Genomic DNA, 18,855 nt, shown 5'->3' on the forward strand with positions numbered 1-18,855 from the left:
CATAGGAAGTTGATCCCAAATCCATATTGGAATGCACAAAATACAATCTTAAATAATTTACTTAACTCTGAGACCCTCAGGCATGATGTCTAGGTTGAGTTGTAAGCCCAAATCCAAATGGGAAAAGAGGATCATAATGTGCATCTCCAACATTCATAGGCAATTGATCCACTGATTTGAACCAAGTCCTTGCAAGCTTTCCACTGAATCCATAGTCACCAAACAACACATCAGCCACCCCTTGCCCTTCGCTACCCAGCAGCCACGCCGCCACCAAAGCATCTATTTGGTTTACATTGGGCTCCATCACTACAGGCCGCCCCGAGACAACCACCACCACACATTTCATCGATCCACACACGTTCTTAATGGTGCTTGGACCAGGCTCTGCTATGGTTAGGTTTGTGCTCTCCCCAAACTTCTCCGCATAGGGGGTCTCCCCCACTACAACGATGTCGTGGGAGAATCCTCCATCCTTCACGAAGCTTGCGTCTGGATTCTCCGAGAACACCACCTGTGTCGAAGGGTCTACCGTCCTCTTGATGGCAGCCAGGATTGTAGTTCCTGTAAAGACCATTACATAGTTAGACAAACATAACATATTATTTGTGTGTGTTTTGAAAGCTCAATAGGTTTGTATTGTGCTTCATGATCATTGTTTCCATAAACCATAAATGACCTTGTTTTTTTAGCAACATACCTTCAGTTTGGTTATTGCCACTAAAGCCCTGCCACTCCATAGTCCAGCCTCCACATTGGAATCCCAAGTTATCAGCATGAGAGCCAGCTACTAGAATTTTTCGTGCTTTCTTCGGAAGGGGAAGCAATGGACTATTCGGGCCATTGCCATTCTTCAACAGGACAAGTGATTTTCTTACAGCTTCCCTTGCAAGCGCCATATGTTCCTGTAGTGAAAGAAAACGCTTCACTGAATGCGAAATAATGGACTACACTTTGGAGGTATGATGAAAATAAATGAGTTAACAAAAGACATACCTGGCTTCCAAGATGTTTTTGTAGGGAGGGATCGGCTAGGGGATTCTCAAATAGGCCCATGACGAACTTCACCCTTAGTATTCTTCGGACAGCATCATCGATCCTAGTCATGGGGATCACGTTACTTTTCACAAGCAAAGTCAGATTGTTGATGAAATCTAGGAAATGATCAGCTATCATAAACTGCAAAAGATCAAGAAAGGTGATAGCTGAGGTAGACTGTGTTTCAAATGGAGGTCTTCTCTTTGTTTCATTGTTTGGATGTAAAAACTAACCATGTCGATTCCAGCAAGAACACCGGCTTGAACAGAATACGTGTAGTTCAGGCGAGGTGGATTTGTAAGCTTGCCAATGCCCTCCCAATCTGATACAACAAAGCCATGCAATGCGCATTGCAATTAGAAATTGTTTCATCATGATTCTGGAAGAGTTTATCAAATGTTGATATTTACCTCAAATTTGAGTTTTTCCTTGAGGAGGCCAGTGATGAGATTGCGGTCAGAATGCATCTTCTCGCCATTCCATCTCGAGTAAGAGATCATAACTGAGGCAACGCCTTTACTGATAGAATCATAGTAGGAAGGCATGTGGATGCTAAACAGTTCTTTGGTGTTAATGACAGTATCGTTTTGGTCTATTTCCCTCTTCGTTCCTCCATCTCCCACGAAATGCTTTGCACAAGCTACTACTTTTTCCCTGTGAAAAGGTGATCAAGTTTGGTCAGCTAATTTGCAAGATAAATAATGAGAAGAAGAAAAGGAAACATACTTTCCAGCAACAAATGGAATGTCCTTCTTAGAGCCGTCGCCCTGCAAACCGTGGATCATCTCGGTCATGCTCTGAACAATCATGTGATCCTCGCTGTAGCTCTCGTAGCAACGGCCCCATCTTGGATCCCGGCAGACCTATTAATTTACAAATGACCACATATCAATAAACACGAAGAAGCTAAACAGGAGTAGTGGAAAGGAGAAGGGTGAAACTCGGCTTACAGATATGGAGGGTGAGAAGGCGTATTGAATTACAGTGGCCCTAACTTCTAGTGCAGTAGCAGCTCCAATCCTCTTTATAAGCTGTGGATCCCTATTTACATTTACAAACAGTTAGTAAAAACTAAATCTTGAATTGCACAATCGTCTCAACATCATTGTTTATCAATAAAGTTCAATCATAGTTATAGTGATGCAATAAAAACTAAATCTTGAATTGTCGCCATGAATAGCATCAATTCCTATAAACAGCATCTGTAGATGTATACCTGGTGACACCAAGGCCAATATTATGAGGAAAAATGGTAGCTTTATAGACATTGTTGCTGCCATGAATAGCATCAATCCCATAAATCATAGGTATCCCAAGCCGCGTTGAAAGAGCCGCCTTTTGAATATTATTCACCATTTCCATCCAATCTGCAGCAGAGGCCTTGGGCTTAGGAACACTTCCTCCACCACTCAACAAAATTCCTTTTCAATGTTGCAATAAATGAGCCAAATAAAGATGGGATCTTGACTAATATCAAAATGCATCATCATACCAATGAAATACTGCTTCATTGCATCAGGGGAGGCTTCTCTTCTTTCAATTAGTGTCATTTGTCCAATCTTCTCTTCAAGAGTCATTCTTTGCATCAAATCTTCGATTCTTGTATTTAAAGGCTGTTTTGGGTCTTTGTATTTGAGGTACTCAGCTCTTGAAACAGCAGCCCACAAACAAAAAGACACCAAAAACACCCTCATTTTGTTCATTCCTATAGTTGCTGCTGCTGTTTCCATTGAAACAAACTAGAGATCTAAGCTCACATTAGCATATTAACAATACATTAACGAAAATTGTTAGAAAAGAGCAACACTTACAAGAACACATTAGTTTACAGTGTGTGAGAGCTGAGCTATCTTAGTGCGTCTATGGCTTAATATATAATGGTGTGAAACAACCTACCTGGTGTAGTGCTAACAATTTGGCAAAGAAAATTAATTGAAATTTTTATATTTTTTTTATTTCATACTCGTGTATTAATGTGTATGACATCCACCATTGCTTTATGATATACCGGGCTTCTTTTATGGATGAGTTACAATAGATTACACTAGAGTAAATGAAATTTTCTAACACAATTCATTTATGGATAAGTTTGCAATGTATTACACGTGAGTATTTAAAATATTTATACTATATTACACGTTAGTAAATTTAAATAATAGGAGAATAGGGAACTATTTTAGAGCGATACATAAAAAATAAATAAAATATCTTTAAATCCTATTAGAGTAATAGTCCCTCGGTCCCACAAAAATATGCACTCTTTCCTTTTTAGTCCGTTCAACAAGAATATGCACTTTCTAATTTTGGAAACTATTTTCTCTCTAATGAGGTGGGATCCAATATTCACTAACAATACTTTATTTATTTTTCTCTCTTACTTTACCAATTCTGCATTAAAACTCATACCGAACTCAAAGTTCATATTCTTTGGGGACGGAGGGAGTACATTTTATTTTAAAATTAAAACCATAGTCCCCATGTCCCATGGTAGTAGAGGTGTTTCTTTTCGACACGAGAATTAAGAAATTGTGTTAAAAGTGAGTTAAGTGAATAGAGAATAAAATAGGAAAAGAAAAAGGTGGAGAGATAAAAAGAGAATAAAATAAGAGAGTATAAATAAGTTATTTTTTATCAAAAAAAAGGAAAAAAAAGAAATGACCTAGCTATAGTATAACAACCTAAAAATAAATACAACTCATCTACGTGACAACAGGGATAGGGAGTACTACCTTTGACTTTTCATCCTAATCTATTCATAATAGAGTGATACTTTTTTTAGTTTCTTATTAAATGAAATCCATCATTAATATTACTTATATTGCATAGGATAAAATTTATCTAAATTTGGCAAAGGAAATTAATTAAGATTTAAGCTAATGTATTATGGCTTTCAAATAATATTTAATGTTCCTCTAAATCTTAATTAATGAGATGATTAAGAAAAAATGTAAAAACTACATTCTACTTTTCAAAAGTTGTATGATCGGCTAGAATTGACCAAATTTCATGATTATTAGTAGTAATTTTTATAATAAAATATTGATGGATGACATGAGTTTTAATGCAAAATATGAAAAATATGACCGATAAAGTGGGTAAATTGGGTAATTTTCATAATAAGATTTGTATATTTTTATTTTTATTCTAGTTGAACTCTGTATTTTTTTAATGAAATAAAATGGTTGTACTTTTTCTATATTCATGTTGAATTTTTAATTCCGTATTTGTAAATTTGTGAATTTATTTTATTGGCTAGGGCGTCAACTAGTCCTAATGAGATTATTGTGACTGATGCACTATTTATTAGCACTAAAAATACCTGCAAGTTTACAGGGTAGATCTAGTATAGCTAAAGGTCAGTACCGGGATATCGAACACAAGGAATAAGATTGCAACTGGCTATCATATACTAAACGTCATATACTATTTTAAGACACAAATGTTTTTTTTTGTTTGATTGTATTAAACTAGACTGAAAAATAAATAAACAAATAAAAAAAATCATATAAACAATGATACAAAGCAGGCATAGGAATGTAGAATATTATGATCCAAAACACAATCGACTTTCTTGAATTACGGTCTCTGGAGTTATTAAGTCGGTCACTTAACTGGATTAAACTCTCTCCCGAGGTGAGAAATCCGTAGATTAGGTGTTGAAATCAAAGTCCCCTTTAAATCTCTAACATCTAACTTCTATAATATCGTTAAGACCAATGACCTTACGTGAAACCTCAAATCTCCCAAGTTCAATTGAATTAAAGTGTGAATTATCCATTTTCCAAGTCAACTATTTCGTCTTCCGAGTACTCTAATCAACTCTAACATGTATTCAAGAGGTAGCTAATTAATTGAATATAGAAAGCCCAAGGATAAATCAAATAACTACAAGAGCTAACAAAGAAAATCAATCGAATATCTTCACCAAAAATTCCACAATTGATGTTTAACTCATAGACAAGTAAAAACTACAAATAAAGTACGAGACATGAAAGAAATTGATAAAACCCAAGGTTGAATCTTAAATCTTCAATCTTCTCTTGCCTGGATCTGCAGAACTCCGCTCCAATGGAAGATAGATGAATTTAAAGACACGGATGTTTTTTTTAGAAAAAAAAAAGAAAAAAAAAAGAAAAGCAGAACTAAAAGAATAAAAAGCAAAAAAACAAAAAAAAACAACGAGAAAGAAAAGTTAAAAGAAATGATTTTTTTATAAATTTTCTTTTAAACTTCAACTATACGGAGAAACATCAGCTCTACGGAGGAGAAAACTAAAGAAGAAAACTAATAAAAACAAGGGAGCAATCAAATGTATGTATCTCACCCACGCTCTATGGAGCATATCAAGTGTTGTAGCAGATAATTCTATCTTGTACTGGAGTAATCCATTGTTATGCTTCGTGCTCGTTGCAAAACAAATAAAACAAAAAAATTAAAATAAAACTATACAAAATATTACACTCTAAATTAGTATTATCAACCATTTTACAATATCAGCTTAAAGCAATAATATCCCCCCGCAACGGTGCCAAAAACTTGATGCACTATTTATTAGCACTAAAAATACCTGCAAGTTTACAGGGTAGATCTAGTATAGCTAAAGGTCAGTACCGGGATATCGAACACAGGGAATAAGATTGCAACTGGCTATCATATTACTAAGCGTCATATACTATTTAAAGACACAGATGTTTTTTTTTGTTTGATTTTATTAAACTAGACTGAAAAATAAATAAACAAATAAAAAGAAAGCATATAAACAATGATACAAAGCAGGCATAGGAATGTAGAATATTAGGATCCAAAACACAATCGACTTTCTTGAATTACGGTCTCTAGAGTTATTAAGTCGGTCACTTAACTGGATTAAACCATCTCCCGATGTGAGAAATCCGTAGATTAGGTGTTGAAATCAAAGTCCCCTTTAAATCTCTAACATCTAATTCCTAAAAGATCGTTAAGACTAATGACCTCACGTGAAACCTCAACTCTCCTGAGTTCTATTGAATTAAAGTGTGAATTATTCATTTTCCAAGTCAACTATTTCGTCTCCCGAGTACTCTAATCAACTCTAACATGTATTCAAGAGGTAGCTAATCAATTGAATATAGAAAGCGCAAGGATAAATCAAATAACTACAAGAGCTAACAAGGAAAATCAATCGAATATCTTCACCAAAAATTCCACAATTGATGTTTAACTCATAGACAAGTAAAAACTAAAAATAAAGTACGAGACATGAAAGAAATTGATAAAACCCAAAGGTTGAATCTTCAAAATTCAATCTTCTCTTGCCTGGATCTGCAGAACTCCGCTCCAATGGAAGATGGATGAATTTAAGGGTGGAATATGGAATGGAAGAAGTGTAGAGGGGAGAAGGATTGGAGGCTCTGAGATCAAGATTATGAATTAGGTTCAGAGGTATTTATAGGCTGGAAGGCTGGAAAAAGGTTTATTTTTGATAAATTTCGTGCCCTACAAGAAATAGGAGAGATTTGGCTTCACAATATAATAATTTTTTTTCTTCCGTGAATTTCCGCATAAATTCCCGTCAGCTTTGACTGCACTACGCAACGTTCGTAGAATTATCATAACTTTCTCCACAGAACTCCGATTGAGACATGCAAGATATCCACGCGAAGTTATTTCGAAGACGAAGAGAATGGCATGTAGTAAGCACTTACTGGACTTCAAAATCTCTGGCAGAATGGGCTCGAACAGAGGCTGCTGCACTTTAGCCCTTTTTTCCTCATTTTTCTATCTTTTTCTATCATTTATCAACAAACACGTCAAAAATACCAAATGTATAACATATGCATTTTAAGAACTTAATTTGCATGATTGACATTTAAAACAAGTCAAATCTAGTCCTTAAAAACATGCAAAATCTGTGTTTGTTAGTGACGTGGTTAGTCTTAGTGATGCGACAGTGCTGTCATTAGTCCTAGTGACGTGGCATGAGGTATTTTTGATTAGTCCTAGTGCTAGGCTATTGGTTAGTCCTACGTATTATGGATGCTTTAAGTAAGATGCATTATGGAGTAAGATTAATTTAATCTTGGCCCAACGGTGTAATCTTGGTCTTCGGGCGAAGAGAATGGAAAAAAGAGGTCCACGCTTAACTATCTTGGTTCGATTTAACCCCGTCTCTATAATGTCTACATTCTCATTCGGCATTTCAACTATGACTAAAGTCTCAAAATGGTCCTTAACATATGGCGTTTTTTTTTATTTTGGTCCAAAACATTATCTTTTGAATTATTCGGTCCCTCACATTTGAAATCGGACCACATTTAGTCCACAATTGACGGAATAGTTAAAATGTAACAGTCAACGCAATTTTAATCAATTTTGACCCGACTAAGTTTTATAAAAATTTGATTTTTTTTCTTTTTGAAATAAATGCAAATTTGGTTCAAAATTATATTTAATAAAATGAATATAAAACTAATTTTAATTCTCTCTCTCATTTCCATTCATCTTCTTCGTCTGATGAAGGCAGATAAACGCGAGAAACCCTAATTCTCGGAAGAACATCAAGTAACCCCAACTCCCCAACCATGGACCGTTCGAACCACAGCAGAGAGACCGGTGAGAGTGGCGGTGGACGTGACCTCCGATTCCGGTACGAATTTTGCCATTGCAAGAATCGGGCTTTGCTGAGAATCGTCAACACCCATGGAAAACCAACAAGGGGGAAGCTATACTTTGTTTGTGAGAGAAAAGATTGTCGTTTTTTCAAGTGGTGTGAGCCAATCGACGAAGACGACGCCGTGACATCTGCAATGCCGCTGCCGGAGACCGAAAGTGAGAGTTTTAGTTTGATTTTGTTATCAATCGAGGAGAATAATAGGGCAATAGAGAAATTACGTAGTGTTGTGATGTATGGATTTTGTTTATTTGTTGTGGTGTTTGTTTGTATATTAGGGTTCAAGTAATGAAATTCCGTTTCCAATGGTGAATCAAATCTGGAATCTGAATCAAATTTCGTTTCTTGGTGTATGTTGTACTCCAGAATGGTATGAATTGCACTCCAAAATTGCGTTTCTTGGTGTTTGAAGGGCAAGAATATCTGCAACTCTATGCATATATTGTTGTTGGCTGTTACTGGACTTTCAGTGGCATGGACTGATCTACACCTTCATATCATGGTTTTAGAGTTGCCATGAATTATATATATATTGTTTTCAAAATGTGAGTATCGCATAGTTTGTTGCTCTCGGGTGAGGAGGTGCATTTAGGGGCTTATAGGCTAGATTTGGTGCTCTCGGGTGAGGATTTGTATGCTCTAAAAGTGCAAAAAATGTTAAGTACCAAATCTAAGCATTTTAGATGGACCAAAAAATGTTAAGGACTAAATCTCGGGTGAGGAGTTGTATGATTGAAGATTGCAAAAAATGTTATCAAAATGTTAACGACCAAATTGACAGTGTAATCTTATATAAATATGTTGCATAAGAGTGCAAAAAATGTTTTCAATCTGGTGATTATCTTTTCAGAATACAACGAGGCATCCCTTGCAATTAGTATCTCAATGCAGAATGAAATTTAAAGATTGGGATATAACAAGTATGTTCAAAATGAAGTTAGCAATTCAGAATGAAATTTTAAGATTGGGATATAACAAGTATCAACATACAATTCATTTCCCTTGCAATCTGTCCATATTCAACATACATTAACCAAAATGAGAACCACCAAAATCAACCACCAGTTTATAAAGTGAAACCACCATAACCTACAACAAGTAGGCAATAAACCACCACAATGGGCACTGCCCAAACTAAAATCAACCAAATCAGCCAAAATCTAAGAATTTCAGGTGGTAACACAAGAGTTTTGAGGGGGTAACACAATTGTTTCATAGACAAAAACACATTAGCATAGTTTCAGTTCTTCTTCACAGTTGATGAAGTAGCATGGTTGTCACCCGCGGCCGAGGAGGGCTGATCCACAAACATATCGGCAACAGCAATTTGGCATCATAGCCTATTGTGACCGGGATGATGACACAATGTGCATTTTTGTTTCTCTTCGCCTCGCTGCCGCTTCTTCCCTACAAAATAGGTTGTTAACAATCAACATTAGTAAGGTTTATGTATTTTTAGGGTTTATAACATGGAAGACAATTATACCTTTTGTGCGTTTTGGGCTGCTCGGAGTTGTTGGCTCACGTTGGGGACATTTTCTTTTGTTGTGACTGACAACTCCACAAAGCCGACATTTGTAATCCATCATCAACCCTTTCTGTGACATCTTTTGGCCTCCATTAATGTCATCTCTAACTTGCACTATACGGGCTGCCCGAGCCTTTTCTTTTGTCATTTCTCGAGCCTCTTGCACGCTCTTTAGTCTAGCTCCCTTCGGACGTCCCGGCAGCTTGGTCAGCTCGGGTGGAATAACGTTCGGGTGGGCCGTCTTTGTCCATAGTTGCGGTCCTTGGACCGGATAGATGATGGCTTCATACACCATTTCGAAGGTTTCCTTGGAGTAGCACTTTGCGACAAAGTAATCAACATTCTCCAAAGTCATCTCAATCGTTGCAATGGCATGTTGACACGGTAATCCAGTCAACATCCAGCGCCTACAGCTACAAGTGCGGTCCCCCATGTCGACAACAAATTGGTCATTCCACTTTGTATTGACTTGATAAATCCACTCCTCGACCTCTCTCACCATGCATTCTCCAATCTTCTCCTTTGTCTTCTCAAGCTTCTTTCTGATTTTCGGCCCAAAAGCATCCTCCAACCTTGCCCCCATCTTCCTCCTTGTGGTAAACCTATCCATGAGATACATCCTAATACACTCGAGCATCCCATACAACGTCTTCTCCCGAGCAAATAGTAAGACCTTGTTGTAACATTCAGAAGTGTTATTAACAAGGATGTCACATTTTGCTTCAAACCCAAAAAAGGCTCGACTCCAATTCTCCTTCGTTGTGTGATCTGCCAACCACTTGTATGCTTGCTCATTCTCTTCCTTCAATTCATTCATCGCCTTTTCGAAGCCATGAATATTAGTTGCTCGAGCTGCCTCCCAAATCAAGTCCTTCAAAATAGTTGAAGGAAACAATTTCTTGAAATTGTTGTGCATATGCCAAACACACATCCGGTGTTCGGCACGCGGGCAACACTTTCTCATGCCATTGATTAGCCCATGCCATTAACAAAAAGATTTGTTAGCCCCTGTTATTGATTAGTTTCTGGTTCATTCACAGAAAACAGCCAAAATGTACAGCCAATCACAAAAAACATACTGATTAGTTTCTGGTTCAATAACAGAAAACAACCTTATGCTTAAACTTAGGAACCTTTAAGCATACTATGTTAGCTTAATGTACCTCTTGTCTGTCGAGATGAAAGTCCACTTGCTAGAGTCCGTAATTTCCAAATCTTGCACCAACAGCCCGAGGAACCAATTCCATGTGTCAGTATTTTCAATTTGAACTACGGCAAAAGCCAAGGGAAAAATCTGATCATTCGGATCCAATCTGATGGCTGTCAAAAGAATTCCCTTGGCTTGCCCCTTCAAATGACACTCTAGGCCTATCAAGCGTCTGCAATGGCGTTTGAAAAAAGTTTTACATACTTCATAAGCAATGTAAATGGCCTTAAACCTGTCATTTCCATCCTCAAGCCGCTGCGTTGCTAAGACAACCGTGCTTCCCGGATTAGTCCTGAGAATTTCAGCCTTGTAGTCATGTAGGCGCTTGTACTGATTCACCAAGTCGACTTCTATCAGCCTCCGTGCATGTTGCATAGTTCTCTTGGCCTTTCCTGGAGATATGGTAATCTTCATGTCACAATTCACCTTTTCTATAAATTGGCCAACAGTCATTCCAGAGATGACTCGGATATCTTCCTTGTATTTCTTAGCGAGATACCGTGCATTGGCACATCCATGGTTATATGAAGCCCCGCCACACTTATGTTGTTGTGGAGCCGGGAAACCTGCCAAAACCCATGGGCAGGCCTATGAGCCAGTGCCACGAGCCACGGGCATTCGCTATTCTTCTTAGTACCCCTCGACAGTGAGCTATGCAACGAATGTTGTCATTTTTTTCCAACCTCAGCTTCTTCCCCAAGAATACTCCTTGGTGACGAATTAAGTCTTTGAAGTCTGCCTTGGAATTAAAACGTAACCCGATTTCCCATCTCGGGTCGTTGAGATTAGTGTCAGCCTTATATCTTCTAGTCAAACGCATTGTATCGTCATCATGCTCTTGATCTTCTTCATCTTCAGATCCCGAACTTGGTGAGTCACTAGGAAGATGATCACTGTCACTAGTCAAACGCCTTGACATTACATCCACGACCATTTTCCACCCTTCCACTTGGGCAGCCATAATATTATCTTCATCCTTATCACTAAGGTCGTAGTCACTATCAACAAATGGATGCACCTCCACATTGACCTCCTCGGCAACATTAACCTTGCTCTTCCCCTTAACAGCCGCATTTAGCCTTTCATTTCCCTTGTCAGTGGACTTTCCATCATCAACATTAGCCTCTCCATGGTCTTGTGTAAGGTCGTAGTCACTATCAACATATGGAGGCACCTCCACATTGTCCTCCTCATCAACATCAACCACACTCTTCCCCTAAGCAGCCGCATCTAGCCTTTCATTTCCCTTGTCAGTGGACTTTCCATCATCTCCATGGTCTTGAGTTACTTACTGACCACTACCCCAGTTGTTTCCACAACATAGAGGTCAACTATCCCTGCTTTTACTCCAATTTCAGCCATATCCATAGAGGATTTATTGTCAAATAAGCGGACCAAGCCTTCTTTTAAATTCATCACAGTCTTCAAGTAAAAGTACTCCAACACACTTACATCTAGACCAAGCTTCTAATCAACAAAGTCATCTACTTCAAGTTTCGACCATTTGTCTGGGTCACATCTATGCATGTACTCAGTCATCTCATCCACGTATTGTTTTCCACGGCTTTCACGGCTTTCGTCCATATATCCAGAATAACGCACTTTTGTTGTGAATGTACCATCTTCAATAAAAAGAAAATAAGAATCATATCAGTTCAAAACATCTACTTTAAACAATCAAATATTTGTGTTAACAAGTGTGGTCCCCACTACCAAGATTGTTCCCCAACACCATACCATAAGCATTTAAAATTCGAAGCAAAACACGCATCACCAACCTTGGTCCCCACCAACACACATCAAAGAATACGCACACATACCCACATGCTCAGCACACTCAGTACACCACACCCACATGCTCAGCACACTCAGCGTGAAAATCCTAATCGAGACAAAACCCTAATCGCGTAATAAGTGAAAATCGAGACAAATCAATTCCTAATAAGACAAAATTGAGACAAATCAACTCCTAATAAGACAAAATTGAGACAAATAGAGGACAAATTGACACAAAAATTTGGGACCACTTTCGAAACAAGATTAAACATGAAGTAAAGCTTACCTTCTCTATTTCCACTCGGCGTTGGTTGACTGTGCAACGCCTTCCTCCTCCTCTCAAACGTGTATTTGTTATCACGAGGATCGCCGAGGCAACGGTGATAGGAGTCATGCACGTACCAACTCATTGCGAACTACTTTGGAATCGCCGGTGAGAAACGGGTTGAATCGCCGGCGAAATCTAGGGTTCCAAGTGTCGATTGGAATTTATGTGCATAAAGAACATTTTGTGAAGAGTTAAGTGAAGAGTTTGTTCGAAGTGTGGATGAAGGCTGCGTCGCTTCGCATTTCAATCGAACATTTTCATTTTATTTTTTATTTGCAGGTTTTATATTTTAACTTATTTTACATTTTACATTTTTAAGTTTTAGGTTAATTAGGTTAATTAGGCATTCGCCCTTAATAAAACATAGTTATAAATCTTAATCCGGTCAAAATTGATTTAAATTCCGTTGACCGTTACATTTTAACTATTCCGTCAATTTTGGACTAAATGTGGTCCGATTTCAAATGTGAGGGACCGAATAATTCAAAAGATAATGTTTTGGATCAAAATAAAAAAAACGTCATATGTTAAGGACCATTTTGGGACTTTAGTCTTCAACTATTCACACCAATATATTAATCTCACCAAAATATATGAGATTAATTTAGAAGCATTTCTACAAGATATGTGTAATTTTAAAAATTAAGGTAAAGAGTAAGTATTTTCAATGTTATAATAAAAATGAAATAAATATATTTATAATATTTAAGGACTAAAATATCATTTTATATTTATTCTAGAGTGAATTACACATTTAGGACATATACTTATCACGACGAACATTTGCGGTCTCTATACTTGCAAAATATAATTTGTGGTCCCTATACTTATGCACATTTTAAGGTTTTTATTCACTTTTTGACATTTTTCTGGACGAAAATACCCTAAATGGGAAAAGGGCAAATTTGTACTCTATTTTCTCTCTGTACTCCTTCCCTTTTCCTATATCTATAACAAAATTAGAACTGAAATTATGTATTTGTTAATCTTATTTCCTTGTGTTCTGTTCAATTTTTTAATCAATTTAATCATATGATGATAAATTTTACATTTTCACGTCGTTTTCCTTCACCACACTAGAGTATTTGTGATTATGCTTCGATGTGGAGTATTATAATTAATGATCTCGTAAATAAAAGATTACGAATTTGAATGACAAATTTCAACAAGTGAATATCTAAATCTAATCAATCGTAAAGTGGGGAATAATAAGCGATAAATGGAATGGATGAAATTATGGTAATTTTGGTTGTGTGTATTATTTAGCAAGTGGGCGGTGCCCGGCGACTTATGTGGGTTCTCATATCAGAAACTTCTCTTCGGAATTCTAACAAAATAATGTAAAATAAACTTCTTAGTTGAACATTTGATTTTTCTTATTTCCTTGTTCAAATATGTTTCATCTCAAATTTTCTTCTAACTTTATAAGTCATTTACAGAAAGAGGAAAAAGGCAAATTTTCTTCTAATTATACAAGTCATTTACAAAAAGAGGAAAAAGGAAGACGAAAGAAAAAGGAGAGAAAATAGTGTATAAATTTGCCCTCCATTTATTTAGGGGTATTTTCGTCCTAAAAAATGTCAAAAAGTGAAAAGAACCTTAAAAACGTGCATATGTACAAGTATATGGACCACAAATGATATTTTGCAAGTATAGGGACCGCAAACATGTGTCGTGATAAGTATAGGTCCTAAATATGTAATTCACTCTTTATTCTATTAAATAATTTTAACCTATTAAAACATTCGCTATTTCTAAAAACGAATCTTCCATCAACAAGCAGTCCATATTGATTTTTCTTATTTTATCAAAATAATTGAGATTGTTGCTAGTGAGCTCAAAATAAATTGTGATACGTGAACTTGGTTAATGCATTCGATCAAACAAAAATGACCCTCTTTTTTATGTTTGATGGGAACTTGATAAATACAATCTTAAATCATGGTTGCAATAATAATTAAATAAATAGTAGGGGTAAGTCATGTAGCTCAAAATATGTAGAGATCCAGCATGAGGCATTTTCCTCTCCACAAAAGTAATGCACAAAATACAATCATAAACAATTTACTTTAGCTCTCTGATCCTCGGGCATTCCTAGGTGGAGTTGTAAGCCCAAATCCAAATGGGAAAAGAGGATCATAATGTGCATCTCCAACATTCATAGGCAATTGATCCACTGATTTGAACCAAGTCCTTGCAAGCTTCCCACTGAATCCATAGTCACCAAATAACACATCAGCCACCCCTTGCCCTTCGCTGCCCGGCAGCCACGCCGCCACCAAAGCATCTATTTGGTTAACGTAGGGCTTCATTACAACAGGCCGCCCAGAGACAACCACCACCACACATTTCATCGATCCACACACGTTCTTTATGGTGCTTGGACCAGGGTCTGTTATGGTTAGGTTCGTGCTGTCCCCAAACATCTCTGCGTAGGGGACCTCCCCTACTACAACGATGGCATGGGAGAATCCACCACTCTTCACGAAGCTTGCATCTGGATTCTCTGAGAACACCACCTGTGTCGAAGGGTCTACCGTCTTCTTGATGGCAGCCAGGATTGTAGTTCCTGTAAAGACCATTACATAGTTAGACAAACATAACATATTATTTGTGTGTGTTTTGAAAGCTCAATAGGTTTGTATTGTGCTTTATGATCATTGCATCCCTAAACCTTAAACATAAACCCCAAATGACCTCGCTTTAACAACTTACCGTCTGTGAGGTCGTTGCCATGAACACCCTGCCACTCAATAGTCCAGCCACCACATTGGAATCCTAAGTTATCAGCATGAGAGCCAGCAACTAGAATTTTTGGTGCTTTCTTCGGAAGGGGAAGCAATGGACTGTGTGGGCCCTTGCCATTCTTCAACAAGACGAGTGTTTTTCTTACAGCATCCCTTGCAAGCTCCCTATGTTCCTGTAATGATAAAAAAAACGCTTCACTAAAGGCGAAAAAAGGAACTACTTTGGAGCCGTGATGAATATAAATGAGCTAATAAAAAACAAACCTGGCTTCCAAGATGTTTTGCTAGGGAGGGTTCGGCTAGGGGATCCTCAAATAGGCCCATGACGAACTTCACCCTTAGTATTCTACGGACAGCATCATCAATCCTGGTCATGGGGATCGCATTACTTTTCACAAGCGAGGTCAGACTGTTGATGAACTCTTGGAAGTTCTCAGGTACCATAATCTGCATGAGATCAAGAAACATGTAAGATCGGGTTGACTGTTTGAAATGGAGGGTCTTCTTCATATCATAGTTCGGATGTAAAACTAACCATGTCGATTCCAGCAAGAACACTGGCTTGAACAGAGTAAGTGTAGTTCTGGTGGGGTGGACTCGTGATCCTATCAATGCCCTCCCAATCTGATATAACAAAACCCTACAAAGAGCAATGACAGTTGACGATTAGAAATCATTTCATCATGATTCTAGAAGTTAATCAGATTCAAATGTTAGTACATACCCGAAATTTTAGTTTGTCCTTGAGGAAGCCATTGATGAGATTGCCGTTAGCATGCATCTTCTTGCCATTCCAGCTCGAGTAAGAGACCATAACTGTGGAAACGCCTTTACTGACAGAATCATAGTAGGCAGGCATGTGGATGCTAAACAGTCCTTTCGAGTCAATGACGGTGTTGTTTTCATCTAATCCCCTCGTCGTGCCTCCATCTCCCACGAAATGCTTTGCACAAGCTGCAACTTTTTCTCTATGAAAAGATGATCAAGTTTGGTCAGTTCATTATTTCTTTTTTTATTCTTGGTCAAATTTTCACTATAAAAAGACAATAATTTGTTTACTAAGTTCAACTGCTTTGACATCATGAGAGCCGGTTGTTTTCAAAGTGTTGATAGTGAATGATGAAAGAATTTCATACATCACATTCATTCAGCTACCGAAACTGATGCTAACAAATTTTGGCATATGATAACGTAACACACATTATTCAATTGATTAGAAAATGGGAAAAAGACAAAACAGCAGACAAATATCAGGACAGGCCATGTGAATATCAAAGCAAAAACCTACTCCCAAATAGATTTTCTTCTAGGAAATAAATAACAAACGCGGTATTGATTTAAATACTATGAGAAAAGAAAACTCACTTTCCAGCAACAAATGGAACGCCCTTCTTAGAGTTTGCTGGGAGATCACCCTGCAAACCGGGGATGATCTCAGTCATTTTCTGAACAATCGTGTGATCCTCGCTGTAGCTCTCGTAGCAACGGCCCCATCTTGGATCCCGGCAGACCTATTAAGTTACAAATGACCACACATCAAGAAACGCGAAGAAGTTAAACAGAAATAGTGGAAAATAGACGGGTGAAACTCGCTTACAGCTATGCAGGGAGAGAAGGCGTATTGAATTCCGGTGGCCCTAACTTCAAGTGCAGTAGCTGCTCCAATCCTCTTTACAAGTTGTGGATCCCTATTCGCAGTTACCAACAATCAGCGAACTAAATCTTGAACTGTACAATCGTCTCAACATCTTTGTTTATCAATACGGTTCAATCATAGTTCGAAAATGGCATAGATCCAATCCAAATCCTCATATGTTGTACATTTGAGTCTTGATGAGTCAAATATGGAATAATCATACAGTATGATAAAAAATCATATTCCCTAGATTTAATTGCCATTTTTACTGAGATGAAAAGTACTCGTATTTTGAACACATCAGACTTTTTGGAAATTCCTACCAAAGATCAATGTAACTAAATGGAATTAAACTGTTTCAGACAAGACTATGATGTGATTTCAACTAATGTCACAATTAAGTGGATAAAATTGAGTGACAATAATTACTTTAATTGAAATTAGTCATAGCACGCTAGCTTTTACCAAGAGACACGCATAAATTGAAAGTCATATTGTACAAGTTATCCACCAAGACTTTTAACCCAAAACACACAATCTCACACACAAAGACAAACCACTTGTATCTATCCATGTATCTATATATGTATACCTGGTGACACCAAGGCCAACATTGTGAGGGAAAATGGTAGCTTTATAGACATTGTTGTTGCCATGAACAGCATCAATCCCATAAATCATAGGTATCCCAAGCCGAGTTGAAAGAGACCCCTTTTGAATATTATTCACCATTTCCATCCAATCTGCAGGAGAAGCCTTGGGCTTAGGAACACTTCCTCCACCACTCAACACACTCCCTGCGCAAGAAAAATAAAATCTTTAAAATGTTGCAAAAAATGAGGCTCATAAAGATGGGATCTTGAGGAATATCAAAATGAATCTTTATACCTATGAAATACTGCTTCATAACATCAGGGGATGCTACTTTCCTTTCAATTTGTGTCATCTGCCCAATCTTCTCTTCAAGAGTCATTCTTTGCATCAAATCTTTGATTCTTGTATTTAAGGGCTGTTTGGGGTCTTTGTATTTGAGATACTCTGCTTCAGAAACAGCAGCCCACAAACAAAGAAACACCAAAAACACCCTCATTTTGTTCATCCCCATAGCTGCTGCTGCTGCTGCTGCTTCAAATGACACAAACAAGGGATCCAAACGCACATTAGCATATAAACAGAGTAGTATCGAATGTGTGAGAGCTGAGCTATATTTCTAACGGAAGTGCATCTATGGCTGTATATATAGAGAAGGGTTTTGGGTCTTGGGATGGGGGATGGGGTAGGGGGGGTGGGTGGATTACTTTTGGAGATTCGGCACTTGCACGTTGTGGATAGAGAAAGATGTACGTGGTGTAGTGCTAACAATTTCACAAAGGAAATTAATTGAAGATTATAAACTATAAAGTGATTTATCTAACATTGGATAAGAAATCTAATTGAGATCCACCATTACTTTTATGGTATATGCGACTTCTTTTTTATGGATGGTTTACAATAAATTACACCGGATTATATAAATTTTTTTGGATTATTTATAATAATTACACGTGACTATTTAAATGATTTTAAACAGTCATACATTTCAAAATTTATATAATCATACTACGATTTTTCATTATAATCTATTTCCTTTGATTTGAAACTGGTGTACATATATATAAAATTTTGCTGGTACTATAATTGAAGACTAATAACTAAAAAGTAAAAAAAATTAAATAAAACAAATTTCACCAAATGGGACATTTATTAGTAATTTTTTAAATTTTATGATTTATCATTCAAATTTTAAATAGTGTAAAATAAATAATAAAATTACATATATTATTCATGAGTTTATTCACAATTAACCTTAACCTTAATACTACTTCAAAGTGATATTAGAGTGTCCATAATGGTGGCCTTCAAAGGCCACCATTTGTGGCCCGACCACCAATTGTGGCTCCCATGTG

At 37.2% G+C, this 18,855-nt stretch overlaps 1 protein-coding gene and 1 pseudogene across 1 annotated transcript; both read right to left on the reverse strand.

Moving 5' to 3' along the window:
* Positions 1-43: 43 nt before the first annotated feature.
* Positions 44-2,878, reverse strand: LOC121762721 (annotated as a pseudogene).
* Positions 2,879-14,407: 11,529 nt separating this feature from the next.
* LOC121789002 (beta-glucosidase BoGH3B-like) lies at positions 14,408-18,122 on the reverse strand. The gene is made up of 9 exons (XM_042187559.1): positions 17,798-18,122; positions 17,502-17,706; positions 16,871-16,961; positions 16,639-16,784; positions 15,998-16,241; positions 15,809-15,913; positions 15,538-15,720; positions 15,242-15,446; positions 14,408-15,095 (listed from the first exon to the last, which is right to left on the reverse strand). Exons 1-9 carry the CDS (start codon positions 18,012-18,014, stop codon positions 14,596-14,598), a joined length of 1,896 nt encoding a protein of 631 aa, XP_042043493.1. The 5' UTR covers positions 18,015-18,122; the 3' UTR covers positions 14,408-14,595.
* Positions 18,123-18,855: the final 733 nt, after the last annotated feature.

This window comes from Salvia splendens, chromosome 2 (genome assembly GCF_004379255.2).
Source record: "Salvia splendens isolate huo1 chromosome 2, SspV2, whole genome shotgun sequence".
NCBI classification, from domain to species: Eukaryota; Viridiplantae; Streptophyta; class Magnoliopsida; order Lamiales; family Lamiaceae; genus Salvia; species Salvia splendens.